This window comes from Mesoplodon densirostris, chromosome 19 (assembly GCF_025265405.1).
Source record: "Mesoplodon densirostris isolate mMesDen1 chromosome 19, mMesDen1 primary haplotype, whole genome shotgun sequence".
Lineage (NCBI taxonomy): Eukaryota > Metazoa > Chordata > Mammalia > Artiodactyla > Ziphiidae > Mesoplodon > Mesoplodon densirostris.
The window spans coordinates 52,858,172-52,881,113 of NC_082679.1; the positions used below are offsets into that span (position 1 = coordinate 52,858,172).

A 22,942-nucleotide genomic window follows, 5' to 3' on the forward strand; every position below is an offset into this window, starting at 1 on the left:
GTGCCCCTTTTTGGGGAAGGAGAATCTGTCCAAGAAGACCCCAGCAGACATCTCCTTATGTCTCATTGGCCCGAGCTGGTTCGTTCTTACACCAATTCCTGGTAAAAGGGAACAGGCTTGCCTCATCTCCTGGGACTGGGTTCTTTGCTACCTGAGCAAAATCAGGATTCTGTTGGCAGGAAAGAGTGGGGAGTGGCTGCTGGTAGGCAACCAACCGTGTCTGCCACAGATAGCAAAACACACAAACAGAAATCCAGTGTTTAGTTTGTTTTTTAATTTTACAAAAGGAAAACTAAAATCGTTGACCACATTATCAAGGAAGAATAAGGTAAAGTAAGGAAGGGAATTTCATTATTAAATCACATCAAGTTTCTGCCTTGTTAAACAGAATAGTACTGCTGAAAACTGTAGGCCTCATTAGGACAATGTCTATATGCTAACAATTTAAGATAACCACTAAAGAGGAATATAATTTCCAAGCCAGGAGGAAAAAAAGTGGTGGGAGTAGGGACAGTGTGTCAGTCCAACAAGTCAGGAAAAGAAAAAAGAACTAAAGGAAAACTCGTGAAGAGAAAACAAAGATAGTAACATGAGTCCAAATACATAAGGGTAAAGGGTTATACTCATGTGTTAAAGAGAAAAAAACTACCAGACTGGATAAAATGCAAATAAGAAGTGGTCTGGAGCCTGGAGAGACTGGTCAGTGGACATAGGGGCTTAACAGGAACCGCCCTGGCCTTCATCCTACAGGTGGTTCTGTTCTTTAAATAACTTTCTATTTATTCCTCGCCCCATCTTCCTGCCTCTCCTCAACAGTTTCTGTCTGGCTTTGCCTTGCTACTGAGACGGTATTGTTTTTCTAGATCGCTCCCTGCCTACTGTAGATATGTATAACAAATTCCTGGGCTCCTCCCCCGCGCCCAACACCAACAAATCACACTGGGACTCCTTTAAGGGGCAGGTGTGGTGCAGAGCTGGAACCCCACATCCCAGCTGTCCCCCTGCCCCACCCTTTCCCCGTGCCTTAGAGCCCAGCATTCCTCCCCTGAGAGCCTCTTTCTTAGGGTGCAGCATCGATCCGCTTGCGATGAAGACTGATGGTTTATTTCGCTGGGACTTATTTGAAAGTTAGCCAGAGTGATGATCATAGGCTGGAAGAAATGTTAGCTCTTGCTTTCTGGTTTCCTGGCTGCCAACTCAGGACAGCATCAGAAGTTCTGGAGCTGAGATCTCAGACTCGACATCAAGGCAAAGTGAGGTGTCCTGCAGGAAGACACTGCCAGAGGGGTTGTAACTGGGGAGCGAGGAGGCCTGAGTCACTAGGATAACTGAGGGGTGTGTGCCAGAGGGTGGTGCCAGCATGTTGCAATGTGATGACTTCAGTCAGCCAAACATGCAGAGGTGAAGCAACCAGTTCTCAGACACATCAAGGATGTGCCTCTCTGAGCTTCAGTTGAGTGTGAGGGAGGGGCTGTCAGGTCTCTTCTTCCAGATAATGACTGACACCCCAGGGCATTTTCTGCTGGTGTCAGCTGTTGCCACACCAGCAAGCAGGGAGTTTGCTGGGTTGCTAGGTTGGCAAGGTTCTGGGACACAGGGAACCCTTTGATGGTTGTACCCCAGTTAGTGGGACAAGCCTCTCTGGAAGGCAGTGGGAGCTTTTGGAAGGAGCACTGGCCTTGGAGCCATCGGACCTGGAATGATACTAAAGCTCTGTCACTTATCGCCTGGCTGACCTGTTTCAGCTGTCTTGGGACTTCTGTGAATACCAAATGAGAAGCTATACCTGCAAATGCTTAGAAACTCATAAAACACCATGCAATGTGAGTACTAATCTGTGGTTTGATGCCTTTACATTGAGGCTCTGGGACACATCCTTAGGCTTTGTGTCAGTGGGTGGAAAGAGGGTGCTTTATCAGCGTCTTGGGCTGGGATTTTTTTCTTTTTCTCCACCCCCTCCAGATTCAAGCAGTCTCCCTTCCCCCATCCTCTGCTCCTTATTTTGACGTTTCTTTTCTCTGCCTGCCAAGAAGATTGTGTTCAGCTGCGCTGGTCTGAGGCTGTGCTATATCCTGTGCTTCATTAGGTTAATTTGATGGGTTGTCTCCTGGGAACTGACCAGAGACTGGTTCTAAAACCACACTAGCCTCCAAAACCCAGTTCCGTCCATTCTCCTTTGGGGCAAGCTTTGCTGCTCAATCCCATATGCCTGCTTTTCCTTTCTTCCACCTGCAAGCTGGCCAGGGCCTCCTTTGGTTTCCTTTGTTTCCTTGTATTCGCGTAGTTGTTCAAGCATGCATCCCCTGATTGGTAGAAGGCTCTAGGGAAGACCATCCGTTCTTCAAGGCTGCCCCTGACCTTCTGGATTCTGGTCTCCAGTTCCTCTGTTCAGCCTCAGCATTTTGAGCTCGGCCAGCCATTCAGGGGGTATTTATCATTAAGTGGTCTCGCTAAATTTGTGACCACAAACCTCTCAGAAGACACTAGTATTGCCTTGCCTCCCACTAAATTTCCCTCGTTACTCTCCTTCTCTCTTAGAGGACTGTTTCACATCTGATCTCTGTAAATCTCCAACCCCAGCAATAAGGATGCATCCTTCCCTGTGCCTGTGCCCACGCTCTGCTTCAGCTCCTGCTAGGCAGGTCAACCCTCTCCATGCGGGCACTGGCTCCCCCCACCCTCTGCCCCGTTCTTGCTGCTCAAGAACTCTGCTGCTGCTTCTTTTTTATTTATCTATTTATTTATTTTGGCTGCGTTGGGTCTTTGTTGCTGTGCTTTCTCTAGTTGCAGCGAGCGGGGGCTGCTGTTCCTTGCTATGCGCAGGCTTCTCATTGTGGTGGCTTCTCTTGTTGCAAAGCACGGGCTCTAGGCTCGTGGGCTTCAGTAGTTGTAGCACACGGGCTCAGTAGTTGCGGCACACGGGCTTAGCTGCTCCATGGCATGTGGGATCCTCCCCGACCAGGGCTCGAACCCGTGTCCCCTGCATTGGCAGGCGGATTCTTAACCGCTGCGCCACCAGGGAAGTCCCAAGGACTCTGCTTCTTAATTATCCTCTTTTTCCTGCAGCTTTAACTTCTCCCTCTACTGAACCATCCCCACCAGTATACAAACATTCTGTAATATCTCCCATTCTATTTTATCTCATTCCCTTTATTTAGTAACACTTTTATTGAGATATAACTCACATACCATACAGTTCAGCCATTTCAAGTGTACAAGTGAGTTAGTTTTAGTCTAGTCACATGGTTATGCAATTAGACCACAAACAATTTTAGAACATTTCATCATCCCAGAAGGAAACACCATACCCATTCTCAGTTGCTCCCCATCTCCTCCAACCCCCAGCCCTAGGCAATCACTAATCTACTTTATGGATTTGCCTCTTCTGGATATTTCATATAAATGGAATCACATCATATGTAGTCTTTTGTGTCAGGCTTCTTTCACTTAGCACCATGTTTTCAAGGTTCATCCATGTAGCACGTATCAGTGCTTCCTTTTTATGGCTGAATAAGATTCCATTGTATGGATATTTGACATTTTGTTTATTCATCAGTTGATGGAACTTTGAGTTCTTTCCACTTTGGAGCTGATGTGAATAATGCTCCTATAATCATTTGTGTACGTGTTTTTGTGTGGATATATATTTTCATTTCTCTTGGGTATAGACCTAGGATTAGAATTGCTGAGTCATACGGTAACTCTTTGTTTAACCTTTTAACTGCCAGACTGTTTTCCAAAGTAGCTGCACCATTTCACATTCTCACCAGCAATGTATGAGTTACAGTTTCTCCATATCTTCACTAATAATTGTTATTATCTGTCTTTTTGATTATAGCCATCCTAGTGAGCGGGATGTGGCATCTGATTGTGGTTTTGATATGTATTTCCCTGATAACTCATGATGCTGAGCACCTTTTCACCTGCCTGTTGGCCACTTCTCATCCAGTCAGGTATTCACCCCCTCCAAACCTCTGGATCAGCCATTGTGAAGGTTACTGCTGACAGCCTTCTCTTATCTATGCCAGGCCTTCCGTCAATAATTTCTTCTGGTCCTGTAGTTTTAACAATGAACTGTGCTCTGATGACTCTCAGATGTATCCCTCCAGCTCTGACCTCATCCATGAGCTTCAGACATCTGTGTGCTGCTGCCTATTGCCATTTCCACCTGGACATTTAAAGGGCATCTCAAATTTAACCTGTTGTAAACAGAACAAACTCCTGTTTTTTTTTTCTTACCCAAACCCATTTCTTTCCTGACTTTTCTGTATGAAAGAATGGCACCCCCCCCACCACCAGGTTGCTCGGGCCACAAGGCCCTGTGCCCCCGGTTCAGTCTTCCTCTCCCACCCACCACCCTCCATCTCACCCATCAGTTAAACCCTTCAGAATACATGCAGCTGCTTCTCACCACCTCCACTGCCTGGGATATTGAAGTAGCTTCTCTCTGGTCCCCTGCTAGTGTTACACAGCAGCCAGAGTAGTCCCTTACCAAAAAATGTTTTAACCTAAAAAAAAAAAATTAGATTTTATAATGAAATGCATCACACATTCAGAATAGTATATATCATATAAATTCCTTAAAGAACAAAAATTTTAAATGCTCTGTTTCTACTATCTGGATTAAGGAGTAATACATTCCCCAGTACTTCTGAAGCCCCTATAGACCCTTCGTCTTGTCTAATTTACCTTCTTCCCGTCCAGGGGAATTTCCTGGATTTTACAGTGTTTCCCTGATTTTATCTGTTGTTTTATCGTCTATGTGTATAGAGGCCTTAAAACAATTCCTTGCTTAGCTTTGCATACTTTTGAACTTTTCATGAACTCATACTGTTAAGTATTCATCCCTGACTTACTCTTTTTGTTCAACATAATAGTTTTTTGGTCATATTCATTCCTGTTTATGTCTGAAACGAATTCATTCATTTTTACTGTATTACATGAATGGACTACAATTTATCCATCCTATTCTGATGGACATTTGAGTTGTTTGCAGTTTTCAGCTATTACCCAGTGCTGCCTTGAGCATTCTTGTATGTCTCTTGTTACACGTGTTCACGTGTATCTAGTTGTAGAAATACTAGAGTTTACTACATACCCACCAGCATGCCTAAAATTAAAAAGACAGCAGATATCCAGGACATGGAACAAATGGCACTCTCCTGTGTTACTGGTGGAAACATAAAATGCTACAGCCACTTTGGACAACTATTTGATAATTTCTGGTAAAGTTAAACATACTGGTGTATGTACCCTATGACCCTGTAATTGCACTTCCAGGTATTTACCCCAGAGAAATGAGAGTATGTGTCCACAAGATGACTTGTACAGAAAGGTCAGGGCAGTTTTACTCATAACAACCAAAAACTGAAAACAACTCAACTGTCCAAACATGGAAAAGAATAAACTACTGATATACACAACATGGACGAATCTCCAAAACATCGTGCTGAGCAAAAGAAGCCAGCCAGGCAGGAGTGTTTATATGAAGTTCAAGAACAAGTAAACCTAATCTATGGTGACCGGACTCAGCAAAGTAGTATAGCAGTGAACGATGACCAGGAGGGAGCACAAGGGAACTTCCGGGGTTGTGGGGTGGTGGTGGAAATGCTCTGTATTTTATACTGGGTGTTTACACACAGGCACACGTGGGTGAACATGCATCCAGCTCTACTTTGAAAGACTTCTGCATCCTATTATATGTGAATTAAACCTCAATGAGAAAAATAGATTGTCCCAAGTAGGGGCACGATTTTGGGGGAAAATGAAACAGTCTATTCAACTAGTTGTCAGAGTTCAACTTAAGCTTTAAATCTGCTTAATAGGACAAGCAAGCTGAACTCACCAGCTTTATAATTCATTGATTCTAAATATTCAACCTTTGGGTGAGAAACCATTCATTCCCACCCAAACTGGAGGAGGACTGCATTTTCTGAGGATGTCTTCTCACGTGGGACATCACAAAATAAATTAGCTCAGGACAAATGGGGGAACTTTCTAATCTCTCATTGTGTCCCCAGTGTTCCATCTTTTTCTGTGAGAAAGATGTTTTTTAATTTTTCTTTAAAAAGAGATACTGCTGGGATATACTTACGTCCGTATTTTTTCAGTAATGCCAAACTAGCCTCCCAAGCATTGTACCCATTTATTTTCTCACCAGTGGTGCGTGAGTGTTCTTGATACTTTGCATCCTCTCTAAACTCTTAGTACTGTTAGTTTTAAAAAATTTGCTCCAAGGGTCCATTTAAAAATATAAATCAGGTCATGACACATCCCTCCCCAAAACCCTCCCATCAGATTAATAATAAATCCTGATCCCTTCAAAGGCCTCTGTGTCCGGGCCCCTTGTGCCTACCTCTCCGACACCCTCCCCAGTTTTGCTGGACTTCTTGCCATGCTTTTTAAAATTAATTTTGGCTGCGTTGGGTCTTTGTTGCTGCGTGCGGGCTTTCTCTAGTTGCAGCGAGCGGGAGCTACTCTTGCGGTGCGCAGGCTTCTCATTGCAGTGGCTTCTCTTGTTGCGGAGCAAGGGCTCTAAGCTCACAGGTTTCAGTAGTTGTGGCTCGCGGGCTCTAGAGCACGGGCTCAGTAGTTGCAGCGCACGGGCTTAGTTGCTCTGCGGCATGTAGGATCTTCCCGGACCAGGGCTCGAACCTGTGTCCCCTTCATGGGCAGGCGGATTCTTAACCACTGCGCCACCAGGGAAGCCCCTCTTGCCATGTTTTTCACAGGTCAGGCTGTTTCCTCCTTGTGTACTCTGTTCCCTCTCATAGCACTCTGTAGCTTCCCCGTCATGGCACTTTGTAATCCCCTGTGCCTTGCCTTTGTATTTGTCGCTAGACCAGAAGCTCCATTAGGACAGGACGTGTGTTTACTGTCCCACACTAGTTCCCCCAGCCCTGCGCCGGCCCATTAAGTATCTGTCGAATGAATAAATAAGCCAGCACCAGCCAGGTGGCCCTGGAAGACTGGCCTGCTTCCCTCTGTGGGCAGCAGAGGTGGGAGCTGATGCCCAAATGTGTGCCCTTCCCCGGACTCTTTTACATTGGGGTTTGCATGGGCTTAAAGTGAAAGATCAGAGCAGCTGTGAAAGGGAGAAATGAGAATTAGGCATTGGCAACTGGAGGGCATGGGGAGTACCCCAGAGCAAGTGACGTGCATAAAAGCTCTTAACCAGGTGACTTCTGGGATTCGGGGTACATGTCTGGGGCCTCTGACCGTTCTTGCTCCGTTCTGCCCTGTGCCCTCAGTTGCCCTCAGCACACGTTCCCAGAAGCAGCCCAGCCTTGGGATTCCCAGAGCAAGGGCTTTTGCCGGTGACCCTTGTTTGGGAAGACCCTCTCTGCTCTTCCTAAACACAGTGACAAAACTGGGGCTTTTCCTCCCCCTGACAAGGCAGCCGGTTACGTCAGATGCCCCCTTTGTTGAGACTGCAAGGAGTTAAAGTCTTCCCCAACGTGAGAGATGTTTCCTTCAGAGCCTCCTGTGCCGGCTTCTGCCCAAGTCCACCTTCGGGGGCCACAGTGGGCCACGCACCAGAAACCAGGTCTCCCCAGCCAGGCCCCTCGCACCATCCCTTGCTCAGCCTGGAAAGTCACCACCTCCTGGGCTGCTTGCCTCATGGCTGGCTCTCCTCAGGTCACAGGATGCTGGGAGCAAGACCCTGCAAAATGGAGTTCTTTTCCTTAGATGTTGGTCACAGATATGAGCAAAGGGAGGCCTAGAAGAGACAGTGACCTGGCTTCTATTTACAGACAGCGCCATCAAAGGCTGTGCATGGAGTCTGGCATGCCAAAGGGTGCAGTAGAACCTTGGGAAGGAGCACACTGGACCAGTGCCACTGGGTCTGTGGGTTAGAGCTGGGAGCCCTGGTGAGGCCTGTGGGCGGAGCTTCACTCTTGACCCTGGGAAGCCGACTTCTGTGTCTCTTTGCCTCTTACCCTGGAGCCTCTGGGTAGTTGAAGGAACCCATGGGCTGCTTTCTACGCCCTGGCCAGTCGCAGGCTTTGGAACTGGATAGACCTGGACTCAAATCTCAGCTACACTCAGGAGGTTGTGACTAGGCAAGTTCCTTCACATCTGTGAGCATTGTTTCCTCCCCCAGAATAATGTCTCCTTATTGGAATGTGTTAGTTCTGTTCCCTGATGGCTTTGTGGTTTGGCTTGGCCCCAGAAATCGGAGCTGCCATGAATGGAGGGGGCGGCAGAGGTTCTTGAACACAGAGCCTGAGATGCCTTCTGTGCAGCTCGTGGCAGCAGCCAGAGTCGCTGGAGGAGCTGGCTGGAGCTGGAGCTTTCCGAGTGCAAATGTGAGGCCCAGGGGCCGGGTCAGAGCCAGGGTTGGCTGGACTTGGAGAGGAGCTGGTGGGGACAGGCAGGCCTCTAGGATTAAGTGCTCCCCGTGGCATGGAGCCAGGGCCCGGGGGCTCCACTCCCAGCCTTGTCCCTGACTCTCACCCTGGCTCCCTAGCACGAGGCGTGAATTCCGGCTCCTTTCCGTAGGGTGGGTCCCCAAAGCACCCTGCTGCTGCTTCTCCCTGCTCTTGCCCAGGGCAGCACAGGGCCTCAGGCTGTCAGTAGCCCGTGGCATTTATTGGGTAACCTGCAGAGGAAGGCAGCTATCCAGAGGGCTTGAGTGGTGGTGGTGCTGAGTGTCCTGACACGGTCAGGTTCTCTCCCTGACACCAGAGCTGGAAGGATTGTTAATGAATCACCCAGCTAACCCAGGAAGGCCTCATCTGTAGCCCGCACTGCAGAGGGGAGAGGGCAAATCCCAGGACTCAGGTCAACCACCCCCCTCACTCTGGGGGGGCTTCTCTACCTCTTCTCAGGGGTAGAGAACGCCCAGGCAGGGGGTCACATCTGCAGTCCCCTACGATCTTTTCTCTGGGCCATTTTCTCTTAAGTTTCCTGAAATTAACCTCACATAGCTGGAATAGGAACTTCTTAAACCTGGCTTTTCCAGTGACTTGCCCTGTGGCTCTAGGGAAATCACTTTCCGTCCTTGTTTACCTTCTGGCTAATGAGTGAGGGTGGTGGGCTAATCTGGTCTTTAGAGGCCCGAGTTAAGGAGAGCAGAGTGATGCTATCTGCAGTTAGAGGGAAGAGCCCTTTCTCTTGTCCACCCTTCAGTTAAGTGGGCATCTCCTCTACTGCCAGCTCTGGCCCCTCTGGGACTTGGGGGCAGGGCTGGGGGAGAGCACGTGTGCATGTGCGATCTGTCTGCACATTATTTTTCCTTTCTGCAATTTCAGAGTCATGCTGCAGCAGCCTGGCGCCTGACGAATGAGGGGAGCCTGCCAGGGGGTTACTGCTAGTTCAAGGCAAGACAGAGGCCTCAGGGGAGCGGAGATGGGCAGAGCAGCCTCCAAGCCTGGGCCAGCAGCACCAAGACGGAGGCCTGGGCCCTGGCCTGGAGCTCGGTTCACACTCGCTCCGCTGACCCTGATGGCATTCGAAGCAACACCCTGCTGAGAAGCGGCTGTTCCCAGGCCCCAGAGGACCTCAGAGCAGGAGTCGGAGTTTGACCACCCCTACACAACTGCAGTTGGGGCTGCGACCGTCGCGGGAAGGGGCTGGCGTCTCGGATGGGAAGTAGAAGGGCAGAACCTAACGCCAGGAGGATCTTGGTCTCTGAAGAGTTTTCTGGAACCCACAGAGCTTCCTGGGTTTCTTCTCTCTGGATTGGGGCTTGGTTCCCTCTCCTCCCCTGGCAGAGGGGTTGGGCCCTGAGGGCCAGCTGAGAGAGGGAAGACTCTTAAATGAAATTCAGGCTGCTTGAAGCCCACGTGCTCTCTGCTGTGATTGGGGTTCAAGGGCTTCCCTGCTGCAGGGGACGAGGGGCCGCCTCGGCATCTGCTCATGAGCCACAAGGACCCCGAATGCTCCAGACTGGATCGTTTCAAGCCGCCAAAGAGGGGGACCCCCAGAGCTGGCAGCCAGCAACCCCAAGGGACTAGAGGGCTGGGATGGACTGACCTCCCCCTTGCCAGGGCTCCGGGAGAAGCAGAGCCTCTCTGGCCCAGCTAGTGACGGAGAGACCCAATGAAGCCATAAGCAGGGCCAGGCGGCTCAGGGACGGGGGCCACTGCTGCCGACGTGCTTTCTCCTGACGCTGAGGGAGGGCGTGGTGTGGGACCTCTGCCCCGTCCCCTCCTTGGTTGGCACTTGCCCATATGCCATTTGCGCGTGGGGCCAGAACAAGCAGGCGACGCTGTGGCTGTCCCATCAGCGGGCTGGGAAAGGAGCGGCCACGGTGACACCCACCTGACTGCCGGGCTGAGGCCCCGGCTCCCCGGGGTGCTGAGCCATGAAGTGCTCCCTGCGGGTGTGGTTCCTCTCCGTGGCCTTCCTGCTGGTGTTCATCATGTCACTGCTGTTCACCTACTCCCACCACAGCATGGCCACCCTGCCCTACCTGGACTCGGGCGCCCTGGACGGGACCCACCGGGTGAAGCTGGTGCCCGGCTACACCGGCCTTCAGCGCCTCAGCAAGGAGGGGCCTGCCGGCAAGAGCTGTGCCTGTCGCCGCTGCATGGGTGACGCCGGCACCTCTGAGTGGTTTGATAGCCACTTCAACAGCAACATTTCCCCGGTCTGGACCCGCGAGAACATGGACCTGCCCCCAGAGGTCCAGAGGTGGTGGATGGTGAGAAAGCTGTGGCCCTTCCTGCCTCCTCTCTGGGGGTCTGTCCCCCGGTTTGGGAGTCACCCTTAGAGCCCCCTCTTGGATTGGGGCTGTCTGTCTTCTGGCCCCCAGAGCCTTGACAAAGTGTGAGGCTCGCTGGACCAGAGCCAGCTCCTAGGATCACAGATTGTGAAGCGGGGAGCGAGCTTTGCCTGGAAGGAAAGAGAACTAATATTTTCTAGCGCCTGTAGCGGCCAAACATAGACCAGAGATGCCTTGCTGGGCCAGGGAGGTGAAATTGATAGGAGAAACAGGTTCCCCAGGGAGAAGATGGCGAGAAGTGAGCATGGCATCAGGAAGAAGGCCTGCCCTTTATAAAGGAGGCAGCGGCTCAGCTCCAGTGATGGTGGCTATGCAGCCAGTATCCTAATTTGTAAATATTTGCTCAGAATAATTTGAAACACGATGCCACTCATTTGGTTCCTTCCAATTGCTGGAAAAGCCTTTCTTCTGGGTTGGGATAGGAAAGCATCAGCAACTCCTCTGGGGGCTAAGGGAGGTGACGGGGAGGGGATGGGGGGACAGGTGTGCCCAAGCCTCCCCTCTCTTCCAGATCCTGTCACCTTGCTGCTGCTTTAGCTCCCTTCACCTTGTCCCTGTCATCTCTGGAGCGTCACTGCCTAGGCTTTGCCAGGGCCATCTGGTTGCCACACATGTCAGAGGTGGAACAGCATCAGTACTTGACCCAGGGGGGCCTGCAGGCTGCAGGCATTTCCTGCTGGGGGACTTGGGAGGCAGCTCATGGTCCCTGGTTTCCCCAGCTGGCAAATGGGGAGGGTGATGACTCTCCCTTTTTCTCACAGTTAGGACAGCTGTGAGGATGAGCTCTTGCAATCAGGCTCATCAGAGCAGCTCAGAGATCCTGCTTCCCAGCCCGGACTGTCAGAGTCCCTAAGGATGGGGAGTGTACAGAGCAGGAGTCACCAGGAGCCACACACACCCTTCGCATGACAGCCTGGAGCCCTTGAAGGGTCCTGCCCGTTGCTCATAGTCACACCCTTCATTTTACGGGGAAGATCGAGGTTCAGAGAGTGCCCCGGGCTTGCCTTGGTCGTAGGTCTCAGTGGTGGCCACGAACGGCCAGAACAGGCCTCTGGGCAGGGGTGGACCGAGAGGCAGGCCAGGCCCCCTGCTCACGGGGGTGGAACTCAGGGCTGTTTAAGCCCCAGAAGCCACCTCTCTGCTGCTCCCCACAGCCACCCTCTTTTGCTGTGAACTTAGAAATTCTTGTCTCAGGGCTAAGCTGCTTCTCCACACTGAGTTCATGTTCTTGTGCTCAGAGAAGAGGCAGAGAAGCAGGCCCACCCATCCCCTCCATGCATTCTGTCCCCTGAGCAGCTCCTGCTTAGCCGCAAACCCGCAGCGTTAGCGCTCGGACCACAGAGCATTTTAAAGCCCTTACAGATGGTGGCCCAGGGGCCGAATCCAGCTCACTCAATGTTTTTAAACTATTTGCATGAGTTACCATCATTTAGGAATCAGGATATTTCACATGACATCTGTTTTTTCAGCTTCTCTTGAAAAACCAGAAAATCTGGTCCTCTGGGCTGACAATCCCACAAGGCAACAATTGGTTGAAGTCACCCCTTTTCGATGGGAGCTCCTGTTGGCTGTAGGCCCCACCTGCCTCTTCACTCCTGCATGTTACCTGCCTGGCACTATAGGCGTTTAAGTGCTGCCCTGGCCTCATTTCATGGTCTCTTGCATCACTGGTGGTGGGAGGTGTGGGGGACCGGTTTCATTCCAGCTGTTCTGACTTTGAAAGAGTACCTGTGCCTCTTTGCCTTTTCCCCAGGGCTCAGGGCTCCTGATATCCTGTGGATCTTGCCTGGAGTTTCAGGCTGAGTCCCAGGGGCGCCCCCTGCAGGCTGCTTGGGAATAAGCCCCTGAAGCTCCCCGGGGCTTTCCACGTTAACTGCACCTCAAAATGACTCTGAGACTCAGAGCTGCCCCGAGAGGACAGCAGAGCAGGGGCCTCTCTGCTTCGCGGCACAGGCCTGCAGATCCCTGGAGAAGGTGTTGACTAGCACCTTGACCCCCAAGCCCAACCAGTACCTTAGAGCTACTCCCGAAAGCAGGGCCCTCCCTGGTCTGGTCTCGGTAGGGAGACTGCGCTGTTGTTGAACAAGGGGAGGGTCCTTACAGCTCAGGGAGGACTTCCGCCCCCTGACAGCCCGGGTAGGAGGCCTGCGCTGCTTGGACCCTGGAGGGTGAGGGCAGGGAGGGAGCAGGTGGGAGTCCCCTCCCGATCACACCCCTCCTGCTTTCTTCTCCTCTCCCCTCCCCAGATGTTGCAGCCCCAGTTCAAGTCACACAACACCAACGAGGTGCTGGAGAAGCTGTTCCAGATAGTACCAGGCGAGAACCCCTACCGTTTCCGGGACCCCCGCCGGTGCCGGCGCTGTGCTGTGGTGGGGAACTCGGGCAACCTGCGGGGCTCTGGCTACGGGCCGGATGTGGACGGGCACAACTTCATCATGAGGTAAGTCCCAGGGAGCTCAAGGCTGGACCCAGGACCGGCCTCCAGGAGGGGGCCCTGGCCTCCTTGGCCTTGTCCGGCGGCATAGGAGCGGCCAGCTGCCGGGGGTGCTGTGACAGAGGCTCAAATCTCTCACTTGTGTTTGTCGGGGTGGATGAGGAGGCAGAACTGTCATTCTGAACTTTGCTTGAGGCCCGCGCTCAGCTTCCAACTCTGAATGCCTCTGTAAAGAGCTGAAACTAGACTCCTGGCTGATGTCTTGTGAAAACTCCCCCCAGAGGCCCTTTCACCTGCCTGGTCCCTTTTAGCAGTTGGGCCAGGAGTGTGGGCCCCAAGCTAGCGTCTTGCTTAATAGCCACAGGTGATGCCTCTGGCAGAGGAGGGGCGTCCTAGGCAGAAAAAGGAGCTGTCGGTGCCTGCTTTGGGCTCCCATCCCTTACCTTTACCTCATAGCATTTCGATTGTGCCGGGGCTCATTCATTCTACAGACATCTGTGCCCAGCGTTGAGGAACAGAGAAGGGCCGGGAGGGCACTCATTCCAGACGAAGACAGGAGCAGGGAGCCCGAGTGTGAGCAGGGACAAGAGGTAGATTTGTGACCCGGACATGGGCTGCTCATTCTGCTTCTGAACTTCCTTGTTTTCTGACTTACCTCCCTAGACTTGTGGCAGGAAATGCCACAGTGGGGATCCTTCCATCCCACTCCTTGGTGGAGGAAGAGCCCTAAGAGTAAAGATACTGAAAATGCCCAGTTTTCACTAAGCATCTCTTAAGATGGGCTCTGCAGAAAGACCAGGTTTCCCAGGAGGCAGGGGGCAGGGCTTTGTCTTAGAAACTGTTGCTGTCTCCATAGCAACACCAAGGCAGCAATACGTCTCTGAGGCTTTCAACATTCCTTGCAGAACCTTTCTCATGTTGAGAATGGTTGAGGGGTGGGGGGAGAGGGGGATGCTAGGCCAAATCCAGGCACCCACAGCCACCAGCTGAGAAACACCATCCCCATTAAGGCTTCCTCTCCAGCTGCTCTGTTCCTGCTCACAGACCCCAGGGCTGTCATGGCAGAGGCAGATCCAGACCGTGGCTTTGGTGACAATAGGACCAATGCTGTGTGTGGAGCTGTAGCAGTCCCAGCAAACTGTTATTAATGAATGGGAAAAATACTTCTCATCCCCTCTAGAAGACAGTATTTCTGAATCCTAAAGACCAAGACATCAGAGGAGTACCCAGACGGTAGGCAGACTGGCAGTTCTAAAGAAATGGATTTGGGAGAAGAGAGGCAGGATCTTAATCCCTGTTCGGGGGCCAGAGCACAGTTGGTGCTGCAGGAAAGCTTCTAGGCTTCTGCTTGAAGCAGACTGCAGCTGAAGTGGCTGAGAACAAAGACTCACTCTCTAGTTCCAAATCAGGCCACTTCTGGTTTCCCAGCCCAAAGTACCCTCCAGTCCCTCAAGGGAAGGGAACCAGAGAGGCATGAGGTACAGCACATCGACCAGTTGCGGGGGTGGGGGGCAGGCATCCTGGACACACTGTCACCACATCATGCCATCAGTGGGAGATGGGCAGAAGGGAGCCAGTAGGGGGACCCCTGTGACACAGGGCCCAGCTAGGGGGTGCTGGCCACTTTATGGACAGGGAACGTTCGAACGGGCATAAAAAGCTGGGAGAGCACGTGGAGGAGACTTTGCTCCCTCTCTCCCAGATCCCTGTGTCCCCAGTGGAGGCCCAGGTTACAGTCACCCGCCTAGGTGGTATGATTCTGAATTGGGATCCACACAAGATAGGAATGTCCTCACAATGCGTCACAACAGAAAAGGCCAACAGTTTTGTGTTTAAACCTGGATCACTTGTTTTTAAGATGCTCACCAAAAAAAAGGGAGCTTTGATCCTGTTTTGCACCACTTGAAAGGAATTAGAAGCCTTCTTGGTGTGTCACAGCCTGGGGAATGGGCAGAGGGGAGATTGCTCTGGGGTTCCAGGTTCTTCTAAGACAGCAGAGGAGAGACAGCCCCACACTGCACGTCTGCCCGGGACAGCTGAGGGCGGGCTCTGTGAGAATGCAGGCATCCCTCTTGGCCTTGCAGTGGAAAGGGAGACAAGAACTTAAAGTGCAGGGACAGGGTGGCTGAGACGGGCAGAACTGAGCCATCCGCCCGGAGGCCGAAGGGGTGCTTCAGCTTCTTATCTTGCTTCCATGTCTTCTAGGAAAGAGGACAGAACAGCCAGGTGAGCTGTAAGCTGTGAAAGGCTGTCTTTTCTTTTAAAAAAAAAATTATAAAAGTAATATGTGCTTGTTATTGGGAAAAAAAAAAACCCAGAAATGTACGCACTAAAAAGTGAATTATCCAGGACTTCCCTGGTGGCGCAGTGGTTAAGAATCCGCCTGCCCATGCAGGGGACACGGGTTCGAGCCCTGGTCTGGGAAGATCCCACATGCCATGGAGCAACTAAGCCCGTGCGCCACAACTACTGAGCCTGTGCTCTAGAGCCCACGAGCCACAACTGCTGAGCCCACATGCCACAACTACTGAAGCCCGCGCACCTAGAGCCCGTGCTCCACAACAAGAGAAGCCACCGCAGTGAGAAGCCAGCGCACCACAGCAAAGAGTAGCCCCCGCTCACCGCAACTAGAGAAAGCCTGCACGCAGCAACAAAGACCCAACGCAGCTAAAAATAAAACATATATTTTTAAAAAGTGAATTATCCCATTCCCTAAGAGTAACCATTGTTAAAATTTTAATACTCTTCCATTTTTTTTCTATTCATTTACAAAAGTTAGTTTTTATTCTTCCTCCCTTCCCTCCTTCCTTCATTCCTTCCTTTCTTCCTTCCTTTCTCTCTCTCTCTCTCTCCCCCTCTCCTTCTATCCTTTCTTTTTCTTTCACAAAAAATGGAATCACACTATCTAATTTGCAGTTTTCCTTTTCTGTGTTGTAATTTCCTCTGACTGCACAGGTATTCAAAAGATATGTGTTAAAAGGAAAGAAGTGAGATTCCTCACGCCACTTGGTTTTTTTCACTCAATAGCTCTAGGACGTATTTCTTACCAGCACATGTAAATCTACTTTGTTCATTCTGATGACTACATGCTATTCTGTTACATGAATGTACCAAAATGTATTAACCAGTTCTCTATTGTTTGATTGGTTTTCCTTTTCACTATTGTAAATAATACTGCAGTGGATATCCTTTGCACACTTATGCAGCCATTTTTATAGGATAAATTTTAAGAATGGAATTGCTGGGTAAGTGCACACCTATTTACATGTTTGATGGCCAGCAACAACTGTCCTCTAAAACTCTTGTACCAGTTTTCCACAGTGGTGTCTTCTCATGCCACCCTCTTGTCCCTGCAGGATGAATCAGGCACCAACCGTGGGCTTTGAGCAGGATGTCGGCAGCCGAACCACCCACCATTTCATGTACCCCGAGAGTGCCAAGAACCTGCCCGCCAACGTCAGCTTCGTGCTGGTGCCCTTCAAAGCCCTGGACCTACTGTGGATCGCCAGCGCCCTGTCCACGGGGCAGATCCGATTGTGAGCTCCTCTGCTGGCTAGAAGTGGGATATGGGTGACAGGCCCACCTTGGGAGGAGTTGTCCAGGGAACGGATCTTAGAATTCCTTTAATTGAATATTTTGGCCAAGAGGGGCAGGTGAGGAGAGAAGCAGTGGTAGGGAGGGCCCAAAACGGTGGTTAGCCGAGGCCACAGCTTGTTTTGGGTCACTCCCTGCATGGTGGCAGCCAGCACACTGATGGTAGAAAGGTGGAGAAGGACACTTTTCCAGATCTCCTTTCTAGGAGGTAGCTTCCACTGTGGGAGCTCTGCCTTCTGAGAACTTTCTTTGGAGGCAGTTGCCCAATCACAGCTGGGAACCTCAGGAAATTCAATTCACCAAGTAGTTTTTTTTTAACAGCTTTATTGAGATATAATTCACATACCATACAATTCACACATTGAAGATGTACAGTTCAGGGGCTTTTAGTATGTCTACAGAGTTGTGTAACCATCACCACAATTAATTTTAGAATACATGCATGTTCTAAAGATGAAGATAATCTGAAGGTACTCCTGTACCCCTTAGCCATCTCCCCCACTCCCTCCTCCCTGCCCCAGCCCTAGGCAACCACTAATCTACTCTCTGTCTCACCAAGGTTTGTGTGTGTGTGTAAAAATGTATGCGTGTAACAAAATACACCCTTTTAACCACACAGTTCATTAGCATTAAGTACATTCACATGGCTGGGCAAACCTCACCACAGCCCATCTCCAGAACTTTTTCATTATCTCAAATAAAAACTCTGTACACACTAAACAGTAACTCCCCATTCCCCCCTCCCACCAGCCTCTGATAACCACTATTCTTTCTGTTTCTATGATTTGACTATTCTAGGTACTTCAGACAAGTGGAATGATACAGTGTTTGTCCTTTTGCGTCTGGCTTATTTCAGTAGCATAATGTTTTCAAGGTTCATTCATGTTGTAGCCTGTGTCAGGATTTCATCCCTTTTAAAGGCTGCATAGTATTCTAGTGTATGGATATACCAGATTTGTTTATCCATTCATCTGTCAGTGGACAATTGGATTGTTGCCACCTTTTGCCTGTTGTCACCACGTATTTTTTAAACACGGAAGTATAAGTATAAAGTATAAAGTTTTCTGACTTTATCTTACGTTTGCGAGTCATAAGGGCTAAAATAAGTGCTGTAGAGTTTAAGTCCCATGGATACTCAGAAATGGGAGTGTAGGTTACAGGCACCATGGCTGACTAATAGGGAAGGAGGGCTTTGTGCCAAATATGAGGAGAGTAGCAAGAGGGCTATTGTGGGCAGAGGTAAGAGCACAAACATGGTGGGTGTGAGATGATCACAGCAGAGCCTTGTGGGAAGAAAAGTTGGGTCTGGGTTATGGAAGGCCCCAGTGCTTGTCTAAAACATCTTTATTTCATCTTGAAGGACATAGGGAGCCACTGAAGGTTTCTGAGCAAGGAACTGCAGCGATGTGCTATGGGACAGCAGTCTGGAAGCAGGGGAGCCTATCGTGAGGCTGTCATCACTTGGGCCTCAGTGGGAGAAAAGGCATCCCTGGGTCCACGGATCCATCTCAGTGTTATTTTTCTTTCTGCTTTCAGCACCTATGCCCCAGTGAAGTCCTTCCTTCGAGTGGACAAAGAAAAGGTAAGTTTCCTCCTCCCCCTTCTTCATCCCCACCCCAGAGGAAACAGTGCAGACAGGCCTTGTGGTTCAGATACCCCCCAAAACCCTTCTAGAACCTTCAAAGTCCCCATCTGCTGGTATGCCTGACCCCACACAGAGGCTGCGGGAACCAGAGAACCCTGATGAACAGGTCCACTGGCAAGCATGGAGGGACCGGCAAAAGCTGCTCAGAGCCTGGCCTGAGCCTCCAGGCCCCAGAAGCCCTCATGTGCTCATTCCATCTTCTCCTCCCAGGTCCAGATCTACAACCCAGCCTTCTTCAAGTACATCCACGACAGGTGGACAGAGCATCATGGGCGGTACCCTTCCACTGGGATGCTGGTACTCTTCTTTGCTCTGCATGTGTGTGATGAGGTGGGTAGTTGATAAAATAGCGGGACTCATAGACGAGAGGGAGTCAGCCCTTGTCGGGGCTTAGCAGTGCCTCAAGGGGAATGTGTTTTTGCAGGAAAAAACAAAGTGGCTTTCATTCCCCCCAATTTCTAGGTTGTAAGGTATAGATCTGCATTTCCCAGACTTAACTACTTTCATGATTTTACCAAGTCTGAAACCATTTCATTGAAACGTTAAATTTATTTAAAAAGGAAATTGAATACTACTACCATAATTGATATTACTTGCCATAAACAATAAGCATAAACGTAAATGGAATGGAAACAACGTAGTTAAGTTTCAGCAGGGTGGTGTCTTCCACAGCTGTGGACCCCAGGCCTACTCTGTGTTAAAAATGTAGGTTAGTCATTCAAGGAGACCATCTCTCTAGCAGGGGGAGCTACTGTGCCATACACGGTAGTGTTCATGCCCAGCACACCCACTTTTGCCAGTAAACTCTTCAGTGTATGGTACTGGGTACTTGACCAGCTTTCAATAAAAGTACTCCATTAAATTAAAAAAAAACAGTTAGCAAGGGTTGGAGAGCTGTCACAGACTAGCCCCAAACTGAGGTGTTCTTGATGTAATCAGAGGGTGGTTGGAAGGAGAACCGGAAGGGAGCAGCAGTCTCCCTCTGGGACAGTGTCCTTAGCTTCAGGGCTGGGTGTTCCCGGTCTAACCGCGCGCTGTAAATTGATGAGCTGCCGGCCTCTGGCTGGGGGCGGCTCGTCGCGGCTCCCCTCTCCTTCCGCACCACGACCCGAGGCTCTCCCGCGCCCTCTGCTCCCTGGTCCCCGACTTGGGGTGACCCGCGCCGCCCTCCCCCGCAGGTGAACGTGTACGGGTTCGGGGCCGACAGCCGGGGCAACTGGCACCACTACTGGGAGAATAACCGGTACGCGGGCGAGTTCCGGAAGACGGGCGTGCATGACGCCGACTTCGAGGCCCACATCATCGACATGCTGGCCAAGGCCAGCAAGATCGAGGTCTACCGAGGGAACTGAGCCAGACCCAGCCGTGACTCTTCCGGCCCTACCGCGAGGCGCCGGGAAGCGCTCCAGCCGGGACTCAGGGTCAGCCCGGGGGTGGTGGCCTAAGCGCGGGCGCGGCGCCCTATTGGGCGTCAGCAGGCAATCGGGAGCGACGCCGCCGCAGTTGGACCAATCATGCTTCAGTCTAGCGAGCGCCGGCTATCCTCCGCCAATCACGAGACTCTGGGCGCTGCCTGGGCCTAGCATCAATCAGCGCTGCCACCGGCCGGAGCCTCTGTTTCTCCCAGCCAATCATGCGACTCAAGGAGAACTTCCGGCGCTGGGGCCCGTCTCCTCCAATCAATGACCTTCGGAGGCGGGCCGGCGGCCGATCAATCCCCACTCCCGTATGCTTTTGGGTAGGATTTTATCGATATTTCACGCTTTCAAAGGAGAAGTTTGTTCCGGCCCCAAGAAGTACTTTCTTCAGGCTCGGCCGGAGGCGGCTCAGTCGCCGGCCGGCCTGACCCCGCAGGGGGCGCGGAGGAGGAAACGGTGGGGAAGGTGCGGGACAGTAGCGGCCCGGCCTCCCCTTCCCGGGGGTCCCTCGTGGCCTCGGGGCGGGCGGAGGGGCGTTCGCGGAGGCTTTCGGGTGGTCGGCGGGTGGTCAGGTGGTTTCCAAGGAGCGCGTTTTTCCCCAGGGGAAAAGTTAGAGCCCTCCCAAACCGCTCTGGACCTCCGAGAGAACTAGACCCTACATTTCCTTTATTGGTCAGGCGCAGATGGGTGAGTGCAAACCCACCAAAGAAATGCGGTGAGAATCCAGAGGGTACGTGGGTCCCCTCCTCCTGCCTCCTCCCCTCCCGCCTTTGGCCACCCTATGGAATGGCCTTTCTGACCATGGCATTTAGTGTCTCACCAGAAAACTAGAATTGTTTTCACGTCTTGCTGGGGGCGGAATTCGCTTAGGGCTTAACTCTGGAACACAGGTGTAAGAATAGGGCCGGAGACAAGGAAGCCCCGTCACATCAGATGTAAGGTACACTCACGAGTACCCTCGGCCCCTGTTGTTCGCCCACAACCTTTTTAAAGTGTCTCTCCCTGGGCCTTGGGCCCCCTCCCCAGCCTACTTGTTTCTCTGGGGGAAAAAAAAATCAAAACTTGCCCTGTGATTGGGGCACTGCTGCTCCCCGCCCTTCCCCCTTTGTCTGGCTTTAGGGAGAGGGAGCAACACGTAGGAAAGAAGGCTGGAGATGCTTTGGGCTCACGATTTAGCTAACCTGAAGTTACTAGGGGTGGCTGGCCAACAGATTCTTTGCAAATGCTAAGCTGGCCATGCAAATAGCTGGGGAGGAGTAGACTTGCCCCTGCATGCCTCCTCCCCTGCCCACACATCCCTTCCCCCTTGCTCACCTGCTGCCTTTTTCCTCTAACCCACTTTCCATTTCCAGCTCTAGAAGGGCTGCGAAGCTAACAACCAGAGGTTACAGCTGGAAGCTACTTGCATGACTGAACCCAGCTTAAGTCCCTAGAGGAGGCTGCTGAAGGTGTTCTCACCTTTCAAGGTTGGGGAAGTGAAAGGGCTTCTGTGAAGCTTCCAAACCACTAAAAGGATCCCCCTTCCCAACAGTGACGAACACAAAAAGCACCCTTTTTTCTTGGTGAGGTGATACCACCCGGCAGCCTCCTGGCCATTGGTGTAGTTCCTGCAGCTGGCTGGGGGAACAGTAGCCAGCAGGGGAGTGTATTAGAGGGTTAGGGCAGGGCACTGGGCACCCCCAAAAGTTAATATATTGAGAACTTAGCTTGAGTCTGTCCCTTCCCAATTCCAGAAGTAGGAGGAGTAAAGAATGCGGGTGGGTTAGGGGGGCCTTTAGCGGAACGCCTCTCTCACCACCTCCCGCTGTCATTGTAGAGTCAAGGTACCAGGTATTCTTGCCAGTCTCATCTCAGTGCTTCCTGAAGAGGCTCTTTTGAGTGTTTAAAAGATGAAAAAACAATGCAATATGCCAAACAGTATTGAGCAGAATAATTTATTTCTTTTCTGTTCCTTTTTCTCCTTTTTGTTTTGTTTAAAACATTAATAAATCCCCATTCTGGAAGAGGTAGGTCCCAGCATCCGGCCCAGATCTTCTTTTCTACAACAATTATTTAAACAAATGTTGTTTTATTTTCTGCCCTTTCTCTTTCTGAATTAAAAAGAGCAAAGAAACTATATAGTCGTTTGTTCTGAAATGTGTTTGCTGGTGAAAAGGTGTATCTGTCAGTGGGAAGTTGTGATCACGTAATGGCTAAGACTGTTGTGGGTGGATGTGAAGAGGGGAGGGCACGACTCCCACCCTTTCCTTATACGTGAGGCTTCCCAACCCCCAGCTGCCAGCTATGCCTTCTGGGAAGGTGGCCTTCACCACTGTCCTTCAGGGCCCCTGAGTCGATCAGCAGGGCAGACACTGTCCACTGCAAGGCGCCAGCACAGCATGCAGATTCAGCAGGCACCAAGATGGGGCTTTTCCCCCCTCCTTTTCCAGGTTCTGTGGAACTTACCATGATGCCATAGGTGTGGGTTGGCAGGGAATTGGCAGAATGGTAGGAGCTGGTGCCACAGGGCTCTGTGGTAACTGCCTGTGCTGTTAACTGGGCTGTCTGGACCCACTCAAGCCCACTTCCATTATGCAGCGGAATGCCACTGAATGTACAATTTTATAGTCTGGTGGATCAGATAATGTGGGCCTCACGATGGATCTCTCAGAGTCTGTAGTCACTTGGTGTCCTGCAATCCAGTTTCTGTCAATGCTCAAGAGCAAGCCCAGAGTTGCTTTTCAAATGGAGATTACTTTTTGGTGGAGGAGGGCGTAGGTCTTTTTCTAAAACCCTAGGACTCTGGGCTGTAATTCTCTTATTTGGAGTTACCATAGGCTGCATATGACATCTCTCTTTGCCACAGACACTCTCCAATAGCATTTGGTTGGCTGAGTGCTAAGGTCCAGCGTCCAGATGACGTGCACATAGCCTGGGCTTCCGAGAATTGTTTCTTATCTGGGCCCCAGTCTTATGGGTTGTGGGTCACCACACTTTGTGGGAGCAGCACTCCAGATGTTGTACCTGTTACCTCCAGAATCAGGAGTCTCACCAAATCATGTGTCTTTTTTTTTTTTTTTTTTAATGTTGGCCAAGGACTGTGTTGCTTTGATTCAGCAAAGATATCACATCTGGAACCATAG

At 51.1% G+C, this 22,942-nt stretch overlaps 1 protein-coding gene across 6 annotated transcripts in view; it reads left to right on the forward strand.

Moving 5' to 3' along the window:
- The window catches only part of ST3GAL2 (ST3 beta-galactoside alpha-2,3-sialyltransferase 2), a 44,517-nt gene extending 22,581 nt beyond the window's left edge, over positions 1–21,936 (forward strand). For 3 of the 6 annotated variants that reach the window (XM_060084143.1, XM_060084140.1, XM_060084145.1), the window contains 6 exons: positions 9,255–10,648; positions 12,976–13,169; positions 16,520–16,699; positions 18,294–18,339; positions 18,613–18,732; positions 19,581–21,936. In XM_060084143.1, the coding sequence (XP_059940126.1) occupies positions 10,310–10,648; positions 12,976–13,169; positions 16,520–16,699; positions 18,294–18,339; positions 18,613–18,732; positions 19,581–19,754 (1,053 nt within the window). In that variant the 5' untranslated portion in view covers positions 9,255–10,309 and the 3' untranslated portion in view covers positions 19,755–21,936. Of the gene's footprint in view, positions 1–1,470; positions 1,824–3,838; positions 3,954–9,254; positions 10,649–12,975; positions 13,170–16,519; positions 16,700–18,293; positions 18,340–18,612; positions 18,733–19,580 lie in introns of those variants that run through there. The other 3 variants (XM_060084144.1, XM_060084142.1, XM_060084146.1) reach the window with 3 other exon arrangements.
- The last annotated feature ends 1,006 nt before the right edge of the window (positions 21,937–22,942 follow it).